This window comes from Monodelphis domestica, chromosome 7 (genome assembly GCF_027887165.1).
Source record: "Monodelphis domestica isolate mMonDom1 chromosome 7, mMonDom1.pri, whole genome shotgun sequence".
NCBI classification, from domain to species: domain Eukaryota; kingdom Metazoa; phylum Chordata; class Mammalia; order Didelphimorphia; family Didelphidae; genus Monodelphis; species Monodelphis domestica.
The window spans coordinates 145,478,721-145,492,180 of record NC_077233.1 but is presented as its reverse complement, the minus strand read 5'-3'; the positions used below and the strand labels follow the sequence as shown (position 1 = coordinate 145,492,180).

The window sequence follows — 13,460 nt, the reverse complement described above, 5'->3', positions numbered from 1 at the left end:
TTCATGAGCTATAACCAAACCCTACCCGAAATTTCCTGTTCATGTCCAACCTTTCTCCCACTGAATTTCAAACATAGACAAACAGGACTCTGAATTGATGGCTGAACAAGAGTCAGGTAAAGAACCCACAGCTAGCAGAGAGAACAGTTCTCTTGGATCCCAAAGCAGACATGCCTTTTTCTCTTTGCTCTCTGTCTCCCTTTCCCTCCTCTCCTTTATCTTCTTTCTCGTCCTTCTCTTCCACTCTCTTCCTTCTCTCTTCTTTTTTCTCTCCTCTTTCTCTCTCTCCTCATTCTTTTCATTTTCTCCTCATTCTATCCATATCATCTTTTTTTGTCTCTTCTTTCTTTCTCTCTCATTTCTTCTCTCTATGACTTTTCTCCATCTCCCTCCTTCTCCTCCTCTTCTACTTTTTCATTATCATCAACTTCTTCCTTTTTTCCCCCTCCCCATCTGCCCTCTCTCTTTTCAATTAAAAACAAAACATATATTAATCATTTCTATGTACTAGGCACTAAGAGAATTGCAAATATAAAAATATCAGCCCCTGTCCTTAATGATCTTATAATATATCAGGGAATGTAATCATACAACATTCACACAAAAATATTACAGAAGATAGAATGAATGAAATAGGGGCAAAGAAATAAACCCACATAAATCGTCAGCATTTCTGTATATTTCCAACAAAACTCAGCAACCAGAGTTAAGAAGAGAAACTCCATTTAAAATCACTCTAGACAATATAAAAATTTGGGAATCTATTTGCCAAAACAAATGTAGGAATTATATGAATACAATTGTAAAACACTTTTCACACATATAAAATTAGGTTTAAATAACTGGAAAAATATCAATTGCTCATGGGCAGGTCAAGCTAATATAATAAAAATGACAATCCTACCTAAATTAATTTATTTACTCAGTGCCATAACTATCAAACTACCAAAAATACTATTTTATAGAACTAGAAAAAATAATAACAAATTTCATCTGGAAGAACAAAAGGTCAAGAATATTAAGGGACTTAATGAAAAAAATATGAAGGATGGTGGACTAGCAGTACCAGATCTTAAGCTGAAGTAATCATCAAAACAACCTGGTACAGACTAAGAAATAGAAATACAAGGGTGGATTAATGGAATAGACTAGGGTAAATTACCTCAGAAATCTGGTGTTTGATAAACCCAAAGATCCCAGTTTTTGGGATAAGAACTCACTATTTGACAAAAACTGCTGGGAAAATTAGAGAACAGTATGGCAAAAATTAGATTTAGATCAGTATCTCACCTCCTATATCAAGATACAAATGGGTATATGGTTATAATGGGTATATGATTAAAACATAGTGACATTATAAGTAAATTAAGGGAACACAGAATAGTTAATTGTCAGATCTATGGAGAAGGGAATAATTTATGAGCAAATGATAGAGAGAAAAGACTACAAAATGTGAAGTGAATAATTTTGATTATATTAAATTTAAAAAAATTTATACAAACAAAACCAATGCAACTAAGATTAGAAGGAAAACAAACTGGAGAAAATTTTTATAACAAATTTCTCTGACAAAGGTCTACTTTCTCAAATATATAAAAAACTAAATAAAATTTATAAGAATCCAAGGCATTCTCCAATTGATAAATGGTCAAAGGATATGAATAGGCAGTTTCCAAATGAAGAAATCAAAGCTATGAATTAATCACATGAAAAAGTGTTCTAAATCCTTCCTGATTAAAGAAATGCAAATTAAAACAATTCTGAGGTACCACCTCACACCTAGCAGATTGGCCAATATGATGGTAAAGGAAAATGATAAATATTTGAGGGGATGTGGCAAAATTGGAACACTAATGCATTGCTGGTAGAGTTGTGAATTGGTTTTAACATTCTGGAGGGCAATTTGGAATTATGTCCAAATGGTTATTTGGGCATACTGCCTACCTTTTGATCCAGTAATGCCACTATTAGGTCTGTATACCAAAGAGATTTTTTAAAATGAGAAAGGACCTGTTTGTACAAAGATATTATAGTTGTGTTTTATGTGGTGGCAAAGAATTGGAAACTAAAGAATGTCCTTCAATTGGGGAATGGCTGGACAAATTGTGGTATATGATGGTGATGGAATACTCTTGTGCTGTAAGGAATGATGAACAGAATGATTTCAGAAAAAGCTGGAAAGTCCTATGTGAAATGATGCAGAATGAAATAAGCAGAACCAGGAGAACATTATAAACAGTAACTGAAATATTGTGGGACAATCAAATGTAATAGACTCTGCTACTAACAGCAATACAATTATTCAGGTCAATTCTGAGGGACTTATGAGAAAGAATATTATCCACATCTAGAGAAAGAACTGCTGGAGTCAGAATGCAGATGAAAATATATAATTTATCACTTGTTTATTTGGGGTTTTGGTTTTATAAGATTATCCACTTACAAAAATTAATAATATGGAAATGTTTTGTGTGATAATACATGTATAACCCTCCATATCTCCCTCCAGGACCTTGGGTCCAGGCTCATGGCCAACACCTCCCTTCTGTGAAGATGGAAGGACCTGATAGCCCCTCTCTTCCACACCCTAACTGCCCTCCACGAAATCCCACCCTATTCTCAGTTCTTCAGCCCCCAGCCCTCCCACTAAGCCATTGTCTCTTAGACAGATAAGATGACTCCACCTCTTTGGGGGACCTCCTCTCCACTAGCCAATTGTTATGAGCCACTGTCCATCTGAACTGTTCCTAGCCCTATAAAAGGGGACCATCAGGGAGCAGAAAGTCACCTAGCTTTTTCCTGAGTATTCACTGCAGGAGTAACTCGAGCTCATCCTCGACATAATCACCATGTCTCTGACCAAGTCTGACAAAGCTTCGATTGCCAACATTTGGTCCAAGATCGCCCCCCAGGCTGAGGCCCTTGGCACAGAGACCTTGGAGAGGTAAGAATAACCCCACCGTCCAGGATCCTGGAATATGGGGAAGGGGCCTGTTCTTGAGGAGCACTGAGGAGCCCAGGGACAGGGGCTTTGTTGGGGATACTTCAGGTCCTTTCCAGGTTCTTTTTGTAAATTTCAGAAAATACCACCTTGTCCAGCTGACCATGACCCAGAACAAGGGGGCACAGAGCTATATCCTGCTGAGATAACTTAGCCTTGAAAAGACTTAAGTTTGCAGGGAAGGAGGAAGCAGTAGCAACCAGACAGAGCTCTGCCCAAGATCAATTCTAGGGAATCAGGCTGACTTAGATATAAGGATTGTGAAGTCCAAGGAACAATTTATCTGATCTTGGACAAGTTTCTTCTCACCTTCCCTAGTTCTGTTTGTTGTTTTTTTTTCTTATTTCTATAATGAGGGGGTTGGAGTCAATGGTCCTTCACGTCCCTTCCACTAGCTCTATCAATTCTCTGTTATAAATTATCTCTTTATAAACCATAGAATGAGACATAATTAAAGAGAGTTTTCAGTGCTTTGAAAATGAAATTTAGGGGGTAGTTGAGTGGCTCAGTGCATTGAGAGCCAGGTCTAGAGATGGGAGGTCCTGGGTTCAAATTTGACCTAAGACACTTCCTAGCTGTGTGACCTTTGGGCAAGTCATTTAATGCCCATTGCCTAGCCGTTACTACTCTCTCCTGCCTTGGAACTGATACACAGTATTGATTCCAAGCTAGAAGGTAAAAAAGAATTTTTTTTAATTTAAAATTTAAATTAATAAAAATAAATTAAAATTTAATTAATAATTTTATTATTTATTATTTTTATTATATATTTATATCATTATATATTATTAATTAAATTAATAATAATAAAAATAATATAATATAATATAATTAATTAATTAAAATAAATAAATTAAAATTTAAAAAAGAATGAAATGCACAATTGCTTAGCCCTTGCTGCTTTTCTGTCTTAGAGTTGATACTAAAACAGAAAATAAGGTTTTCAAAAACAAAACAGAAACAAAATGATTGTCGTGATGGTTATATGTTGCTTTGCAGTAATCTTAACAATATCTATAGCCCTAAAGCCTCTGATTATCAGACCTTCAAAATACTTTAAAAGTTCTTATAAAATATCAGATATTTTCTGATTCTGTCATTCTAAGTTCTATCTTCTATGATTTCTTCCAGATCTGACATTCTTTTTTTATATTTCAAAAATCTCAGCCAATTCTGACATTCTGTACTCCAGAATTCTATGTCTGATAGTACTTTACAATCCTGGAAATATTTCCTTTGCAAACACTTATGAGGAAAATAGTGCGAGTATGGTTATTTCCATTTTAAAGATGTGGAAACTGATTGTCAGCAAAATGGCATGACTGGTCCAAAGTGACAATAAATAGTAGACTAAAAACTAGAATCCTCACTCTTTACAGTCTCTCCACCCTTCCCTCAGACCCAATTAACACTATACCCCCTCTTTTTCTAGGCTTTTCCTCACCTTCCCCCAGACCAAGACTTATTTCCCCCACTTTGACCTGAGCCCTGGCTCAGACCAGCTGAAAGCCCATGGCTCCAAGGTGATGGGTGCTATTGGAGATGCTGTCAAGCATATTGACAACGTTGGGAGTGCCCTGTCCAAGCTCAGTGAACTCCATGCCTACATCCTTAGAGTGGACCCTGTGAACTTCAAGGTGAGGAAATGAGCTCAAGGAGGGCAGCAGAGGTTGCCACTGTGGCTAGGACTCTGGATCCTAGTTGATCTCCCCAAGATGCATGAACCCAGTTGATGAAGGGTCCATTCTGTTTCTTATTCTCTAAAGTCTCACCCTTCTTCCTTCTCCATACCTCAGTGTTCTATCCACTTCTTTCTTCTACACTCTAATGTCTTACCTCCTGTCCTCCCATCCCTCAGCATCTTGTGTTTTTTTTCTCTTCTAAACACTCAATATTTCACCTGCTTCTCTTCCTCATCTCTTATGTTTCCTCCCCTATTCCTCTATTCTCCAATATCTCACCTGATTTTTTCCTTTATCTCTTCAATTCCTACCTCTCCCCCTCCCCAGTAGTCTTGTCCTCTTTTTACCCTCACTTAAGTTTTGCCTCACTCATCCCCAAATTTCTCACTCTCTTCTTCACCTTATGTTGACAGTTCCTGAATCACTGTATGCTGGTTACTCTTGCTGTGCACTTCCCTAATGACTTAACTGCTGAAACCCATGCTGCCTGGGATAAGTTCCTGGCCCTTGTGACCGCAGTTCTGACAGAGAAGTACAGATGAGCCCTTTGGACCTCAAGCCCTGGAAAGGCAAATGGAGTCTTGCTGCCATTGAACTCTAGAGCTTCATCCCACTCTGTTGCCCTTTTATACTCTTCCCCTTTCCCCAATATACTGTTTTGTCCTTCATGACAAATAAACAAATGAAGCCTGAGTCTCTTCATCTACTTTCTTGGCTTTCTTAATGGTTTCTATTCCAAAAGACCAATTAAAGATAAAAGTCTCAGATCCTTTGGGAAATGGAAAGTAAAGGGATAAAATGGAGTATTAAAGTCAGAGTTGTATAAGGTCATGGTTAGGACATCCTAAATCAAGCCTTGCCCATTTCCCCCTCCCCCCCCCCCAGTAAGGTCAAACCCACCTAACTTAGATAGACTACAAAGGGAGAGTCAATAGTTTATTTTATTTTTATTCCAAAATATTTCATTTTCCAATTACATATAAATTGTCTTCCCCCACTTCCCCCCCCCAAGATGGTCAGCAATTTGATCTCGGTTATACATGTATTACCATGCAAGGTGTACTTCCACACTGGTTATTGTTGAATAGTCATATAGAACCCAAACCACAAAATAAAACCATAAATAAGTTAATGTCAAAAACAGTCAACTTTGATCTGCATCTGACTCCAACCGTTCTTTCTCTGGAGGTGGAAAGCATTCTTTGGAGTGACTAGTTTTGGAGAGTAATCAGGGAAAGGAACAAGAACTGAGAAACCACTGGGGAAGGGATCAGTGGACAAAGTAAGGAGATAATTAATTAGACATCTGAACAGAGAATTATACTCCACAGAACGTTAGAACTGGGACTTAAAATAGAGAACCCAGACTATCAGTGCTAGAAGGAACCTTAGAAGAAAAGGGGTCTTGGAAAATAGAAGGGATTTTAGGGATCTTTTAAAGCAAGACCCTTGTTTTACAGATGGGAAAACTGAGAGCCAGAGAGGGGGAGGGGGACGAGACTTGTGAAGATTTGATTCTATCTAGGTTTCCTACTAGGCACTTGAAAACTGTCCATAAGCAACTGCTTTACAACTCTGTATTACAGTTATTTAGGGCACTAAGAAGTCAAATCATAGCAAATGGGATGAAATCTGTGTCTTTCTCATAAGAAATGCTAAGTACCTAGATGGATGCTAGTACTTTCCCTTCCTTTTAGAACTCCCCCCTCCCTCTAAAAACAAAACCCTTGTGTAAGGATTATAGATGAACAGGTGCTGGTGTTACTTTAAGGATGGTGACTGATGTCACCATTGTGAGGAGCTTGTTGTGAAGGAGGAAGGAGCTGCATGGTAGGATGACTCCTACTCTCTCTCTCTCACTCCCTCACTCCTCCTGGGTAGTGCTACTCAGGAAATTGGGGTTCCCCTCTTATATGAGGGTGATGAGAGGATGAAGGAAGGTCTCCCCTATCAGGTGATATAAGGGGTACCCCCAAGTTCCTTTGAATGAGATGGCTCAAAGGACAAGCCTCCCCAAGTCTTGACTTAGTGGGGAAGGGGTCTTGATTACCACTCTGCTATGGCTGATCTGTAGCCTCAAGGGCTTACCTTCCTTTAGCTCTTAGAATAAACCACTTGGAAAATATCTGACTGTGTGTAAGAAGGTTTACTGGGTAATGACTATAAGGAAAGATGGGGAGCTGGAATGAGGAAATCGGGTCCCTGATCTATGTCTCCAAAAGGTCCCTCTCTCTGGCAGCTGTAAAGCAAACCAGAGTTTCTCCTTCCCTTACCACTATTACTCCCTCCTAATTTAATAATACAGGGGCTAAAAAATAGTCAGAACAGGTGCAAAGGCAAAGGGGAGAGAGCCAGGCTCTTGGGCAGAGTCCACGACACTCTTGGGTCAGAAGAGTCTTGACACTCTGGTTAGATGTTCTCAGAGGTACAATGTTGCTGAAATGCTTTGTAGGAGTAGTCTCAGGGCTAATCACAGGTGAATCCTCGATTGGCTCTTGGCAAGATCCCCAGCAAGGAATATGCTTCCTGCCTCTTGGAAATCTTCGTTCAAAAAGCCCCCCAGAGGTCTTCATGGAGCTCCTCTAAGTCCCTTCTCTTCCAGCATCCTCTGCTACCAATGGTCATTGCTGTCAATCGTCTTTTCTTTCACTGTTCCATCTTTCCCTTTGCAACCTGCCCTTACACTTGACCTTTCGCATTTCAAAGGCCTTGAGGGATGGAGTAATTCACAATCCATCAAATTTTGTAATCTACAACCCAATATGTCTACAATCCAGTGATTCACTCATCTTTTAATTAGATGTCTAACTCATATATCTTGTAAAACCCAGTAATTCACTTATCTTTAAAAAATGTCAAAGATAGGGTGGCAGCTGGGTAGCTCAGTGGATTAAGAGCCAGTCCTAGAGATGGGAGGTCCTAGGTTCAAATCTGGCCTCAGCCACTTCCTAGCTGTGTGACCGTGGGCAAGTCACTTGACCCCCATTGCCTAGCCCTTACCACTCTTCTGCCTTGGAGCCAATACATAGTATTGACTCCAAGACGGAAGGTAAGGGTTTAAAAAAAAATGTCAAAGATAGGGGGCAGCTGGGTCGCTCAGTGGATTTAAGAGCCAGACCTAGAAACTGGAGGTCCTGGGTTCAAATCTGACCTCAGACAATTCCTATCTGTGTGACCCTAGGCAAGTCACTTAGCCCCCATTGCCTAGCCCTTACCTCTCTTCCACCTTTGATTCTAAGACAGAAAATAAAGTTAAGGGATGGAAGGTAAGGGTTAAAAAATGTCAAAAATGACAACATCTAACCAGAACAAAAGGTGGGAGGGGGGAAGAGTTTCTTTGATTGGAGACCCTATAAATTGAATCTTTGGACTCAATTCTTTGACATTCATTCCTTAGGCACCAAAAGCTGCATAGTGTCCCTGTCGTGAGAAAGAATAAACTGCCTCCTTCTACTTTGGCTTCTGAGCTCCGTGTTTGTGAACTTCTTTCAGTGGTGGGGCCCACCAGCCATGACCCCATCCCACACAACAGCATCATACAGTCAATTTGTTTCAGAGGGAGGAGGGTCTTCCAAAAACCAAGAGCAGCCCTCTAGACATTAAAAGAGGTTGCCTCACTATACTGGATATGTGAGGTGTATGTGTATGTATATTTGTGCCAATATAATATTAAATATACATTAGAATTATTAAAGAATTTCAGAACTAGAAGGGATTTGAGAACACAATGTTAGAAATAAAAGGACCATAGAGTTCATCTAGTCTGACTTTCTCATTTTAGAAATGGGGAAACTGAGGCTCAGAGCAAGCCAAAGACTTAGAGCCATCATTCCAATGAAAGAGTAGCCAACACTCCTTCTACTTTTAATTGAAGGCTTCCAATAGTGGGGTCCATTTCTTTATTCATTTATTCACTAATTAATTCTCTCACTAATTTATCCAATGATTTAATTCACTCATTCATTCATTCATCTTGGTTTGGAGAAGAAGGCAGTTCCAGGAGGCCTCTTAGGGAGAGTTGAACCTTGAGATCTCAGGGAGACATGGAGGGCTGGGAAAGACTTGAGGTTCAAGGGGATGGGGAAAGACCCTAACATCACAACAGAGACCAATAGCTGGGGGAAGGAGGGGAACGGAAGACCAAATCAGAAAAAGGTTTTAAGAAGGCTACCCAGGAAAAGTGAAGAGAGAGATAAAAAGGCTGATGAGTCTTTTCTTACAAAACCTTTATTGTCTGTCTTAGAATCAATACTGTGTATTGGTTCCAAAGCAGAAGGGTGGTAAGGTCTAGGTAATGGGGGTTAAGTGACTTGCTCAGGGTCACACAGCTAGGAAGCTTCTGAAACCAGATCTGAACCCAGGACCTCATCTCTAGTCCTGGCTCTCTGTCCACTGAGCCATCTAGCTGCCCCAAGACTGTGGGGCTGCCCTCCCTCCATCCTCTCTGCCCTACTACAATTCCTGATTTATTGCTTCCAAGAGGTGCTGGCTTCCCATCTGCAGGAAGAAATACACCATGGAGATGCATGACACCTGGGACAAATTTCTGGCCAGTGTGGCTGTGTTCCTAACAAAGAAATATCACATTCACAGGAGTGAAGAGACATGAATTCTAGTTTGAGTTCTACTAATTTATTATGTCACTTGGGTTGTCACTCCTCTTCCCTTGGCTTCATTTTCCTTCTTCATGAAATGAGTGGGTTGGACTAGATGACCTCTAGGGTCTCTTTCTGTGTCTGATGGTCTATTTTCTATGTTCTTTTTAAAAAACCCTTATCTTCCATCTTGGAATCAGAACTAAATATTGTGTTTCAAGGCAGAAGAATGGTAAGGGCTAACTAGGCAGCCCAAAGTCACACAGCTAGGAAGTGTCAGTTCAGATTTGAACCCAGGACCTCCCGTCTCTAGGCCTGGCTCTCAATTTACTGAGCCATCTAGTTGCCTCTATTTTCTATGTTCATAAGGTCTTTTTCATATTTAATAAGAGCATTTAGTATAGGAATGGTAGAAATCTTATTGGCACAAACCTTTAAGAAGAATATTGTTAACTATTATTATTATTATTTTGAAATATCAATTTGGCAACAAGGGCTTGTGTTGGGTAGAAGAATGACAACATCTTTTGAGACTAGAGCAAAGGAGAGAAGAATGGAAAATTATGTTAATATGATTTGAAGTATGGAATTGGGAAGGAGGAGGACTTGGAGAGGTTGAATTGATTCTTAGGGTCATTCCAATGGGAAATTCTCAGTCGTTTTACTGGTGTGACCAGACCAATTCACATACAGCTCTACCAACATTATATAAATGCCTATTATCATGCAGCTCTTCCAATATTTGCCATTTTCTTCATTCTTCCTTTTTTTTTCTTTCAATCTTATGAGTAGAAAGTAGAACCTCAGAGCTGCTTTTAATTTGCATGTCTCTATTTAGTAGCAATTTAAAGCATCTTTTCCCCCTATGGTTATTGATAGCCTGTATTTCTATCTTTGAAAACTGCCTGCCAAACACAGAGTTTCTACTTTCATGTACTCATTACCTCACCAAAGTTATTGTAATGATCTTCCTAACTTTTTTTCTGGCCTTCTCTGATCAATCCTTCACATAAGAGTCAGAACCATCTTCCTAAGTCACAGGCTGAAGGCTTCATTCCTCTTTCAAGGACCTGCAGTGGCTTGGGAAAAGATCCCAGAGTTATGATACCCACAATGCACGCCTGATGCGTGTTACCATAGTTCTTCTCAGCGCCCAGCAACTTCCCGACAAGGCTCTCGCAGACACAGCCCTCCTTCTGGAAGCCCAAGGCTCGGGTAAGGAACCTGGAGGAGGCCTGGACTCAGGACGTTTGAGTCCCTTTTAGCGCTACATCTATGAGCATATAGACTTCAGGAGAGCTCTTTGGACCATGACATTCCTACCGCTGGCTCCCATCTGGCCGGATGCTTCCTAACGAAGTCCCAGGGAATAGAAAGCTTTGGGGCTACTAACTATGATTAGGGAATGAACTAGAATGGGTGATTTGGCTGTCAATGGCTTACTTCTGCTCTGTGTTTGAGCCTCACAACATTCCTAAAGAAAAGCTTGTTCAGGTGACACAGTGGCTCAGCTGCAGGGAAAGGACTGACCCAAGTCTCCTGACCCTCAGGACAGAGCTGCCTCCCAGGGTGTGTCTTCATTGGGTTCCCAGGCTGCTGGTGTGAACAGATAGACAGACACCCAAGTGTGACTGAGGGACAGAGGACAGACACTCCTATTCAGATACAGCTGTGGTCTGGATCCCTCCTATCCCACCTCAGTCTTCCAGTCTGTAGTAGGTGGGCACCCAACTGTCTGACCCAGCTGTCCTGTTCTGCCAGGGAGCTATCCTTGTACTTCATAGGCTGGGGATGACAGCCTGGGTGAAAGCTGGGACTCTAGAGGTCATCCACACCAACTTCTTCCCCTCATTTTGCCGATGGGGAAACTGTGGTTTTTGCTCAAGGCCACACAAGTACTTATTGACAGGACCAGGTGATTTGCACTGGGGTCTCCTTCCTTCAACCAGTGTTCATTCCACAGCACCCACTCTGCTTTCTCAGTTAGGGGAAGAGTGAAGAAGAAGACTACAGGTGAATGAGATAATAGCAGTTTATAAAGAAAGCCCTTGCTGCCTGCCAAACGCTGTGCGGAGCTTTGCTCAGTTGTCTCCTCTGATCTTCATAAAGATCCTTCTAGGTGGGGACTCTCATGATACTCATTTTACAAAGGAGGAAACTGAGGCAAAAAGCTCAAGTCAGTTGCCCAGAACTAATTACACAGCTAGTAAGTTCATGGGGTCAAACTTGAACTCGAGCCTGGTGCCCCAATTCACCCAGCCTGACTGCACAGGAGAAAGGGCTCAGGTCCAGAGCCTACACAGAGTCCCATCAGAAAGTAGGGGAGTCCGAGAGAGGTGGGAGAACAGCGCCCCCTCGAGGGGGTGCACAGTCTCTCTCTCCTGGGATCAGTGACTCGGCTGGGCTCCTGGCACCCTAAACTGGGCACCGTGCCAACCAATGAGCAACGCCCACTGGGGGATCTGCCCAGGGTGTGCCCTTCCAGGGAACCCCTTAAAAGGACTGTGGGGCTCGGGGCTGCATCTTTCTGGACCTGTAACAGAGCCGGAAAAGAAGTCAACATGGTGCTCTCTGCCGCTGACAAGACTAATGTGAAGGCCGCCTGGAGTAAGGTGGGAGGCAACAGCGGTGCCTACATGGCTGAAGCACTGTACAGGTAAGGGCTCCCTCCCCTCCTGGGCCCTTCCCACTCTCCCCGTAGCCCATCCCCAGGCCCCTGGACCCAGGGATGCTCCTCCACAATTCAGAATCCCAGTTCGCGTCTAGAACCCCAAACGCTTCCCTTGCGCGTCCTGAGGCCACCCGGCACCGCGCGGTCTTCTGAGCCCAGAATCCTCTTCTCTCCTTAGCACCTACGAATGCGTCCCCCGGTCCTTAGCCCCGCGTCTGGCCCCGCAGTGTCCGGGGCACCGTGCTCTGGATGATGCCCCACTGAATCCCTCTCTCCTTCCCACAGGACCTTCCTCTCTTTCCCCCCCACCAAGACCTACTTCCCGCACTTCGAATTTTCCGCGGTCTCGGCTCAAATCAAGGGTCAAGGCCAGAAAATCGCCGACGCCGTGTCCTTGGCCGTGGCGCACATGGATGACCTGGCCACCGCCCTGTCCGCCCTGAGCGATCTGCACGCCCACAACCTGAAGGTGGATCCCGTCAACTTCAAGGTGAGCCCGAGCTCCTGGGACTCGCGGGGAAGCTGAGCTCGCCCAGGGCCGCCAGGAACGCGGCTCCCTTGACGGAAGTGGTTCTTCCTGGGAACACCTGGAGCCCAGGCTCTGAGTGTGGTCAGTGGGAGCGCAGGGGCGGGGGAGGGGGTGCGTGGCAGGTTAGAGAAGAAAGCGCGTAGGGGCACGGGAGGGGAGGGGGGCAGAAGCGCGGTGTGCGTGTGAGCGCGCGCGCCCAAGGCGACCGAGCCTGACCCTGGAGCTGTCCCTTCTCTTCCAGTTCCTGTGCCACAATGTGCTCGTGACTCTGGCCAGTCACCTCGGCAAGGATTTCACTCCCGAGATCCATGCCTCCTTGGACAAGTTCTTGGCTCTTCTGTCCACCGTGCTGACCTCGAAGTACCGTTAAGTCTGTGTCGGAGGCCAGAGATTTCCTCCCCCTCTTCCCCTCCTCCCTCGCCGTCACCGCCGTCCGGGCGGAGGCTGCGGGGCCCTCAGAGTCCCTAACCCCATGCTACCTGGCACGGACAGATGGAAGTCTTCGAATAAAGTCTGAGTCTGCTACAACTTGGTTGTGTACGCTTACTTTCTGAGAGTGTGGGCTCGGATGTGCGGGGGCGGGTGTGTGCGTGCGTGTGTGCGCGCGTGTGTATGTGTGTGCGTGCGTGTGTGTATGTGTGTGCGCGTGTGTGTGTGTGAAAGGGGGGGCGGGGGAGATGTTTGTGGGGAAGAAGGAACTTCAGTGTTTGTTTCTAGAATCCCGACTCCTGTGGCTCCTTCCACAGCCCCGAAGCGCTGGAGGTGGGGAGGGAAAGCCGTGCAATAGGAATGGGGGAGGGGATGGACCTAGACCAGTCTCACGGCCCCCGGCACCCTTGGAGACGCCCCGAGCCTCCTCACCCACCCCCAGCTCCCTTTCGCCACAAGCATTGACTGTGTTCTAACGGAAGACAATAAAGCTTGGTCTGGCCTTGAGAGGAGCTCCCTCACTAGACCTGGGAAAGTGCAGTGAGTGTGAAGC

General features: G+C 43.6%; 2 protein-coding genes across 2 annotated transcripts; both read left to right on the top strand.

The window, feature by feature from the left end:
• Positions 1 to 2,703: 2,703 nt before the first annotated feature.
• LOC100618817 (hemoglobin subunit zeta-like) lies at positions 2,704 to 5,376 on the top strand. The gene is made up of 3 exons (XM_003341674.4): positions 2,704 to 2,944; positions 4,434 to 4,638; positions 5,097 to 5,376. The coding sequence occupies exons 1-3, from the start codon at positions 2,850 to 2,852 to the stop codon at positions 5,223 to 5,225; spliced, it is 429 nt and encodes a 142-aa protein (XP_003341722.2). The 5' UTR covers positions 2,704 to 2,849; the 3' UTR covers positions 5,226 to 5,376.
• A 6,355-nt stretch (positions 5,377 to 11,731) lies between these two features.
• On the top strand, positions 11,732 to 13,006 carry LOC130453478 (hemoglobin subunit alpha). Its single transcript, XM_056805764.1, has 3 exons — positions 11,732 to 11,934; positions 12,235 to 12,439; positions 12,720 to 13,006. Exons 1-3 carry the CDS (start codon positions 11,840 to 11,842, stop codon positions 12,846 to 12,848), a joined length of 429 nt encoding a protein of 142 aa, XP_056661742.1. The 5' UTR covers positions 11,732 to 11,839; the 3' UTR covers positions 12,849 to 13,006.
• Positions 13,007 to 13,460: the final 454 nt, after the last annotated feature.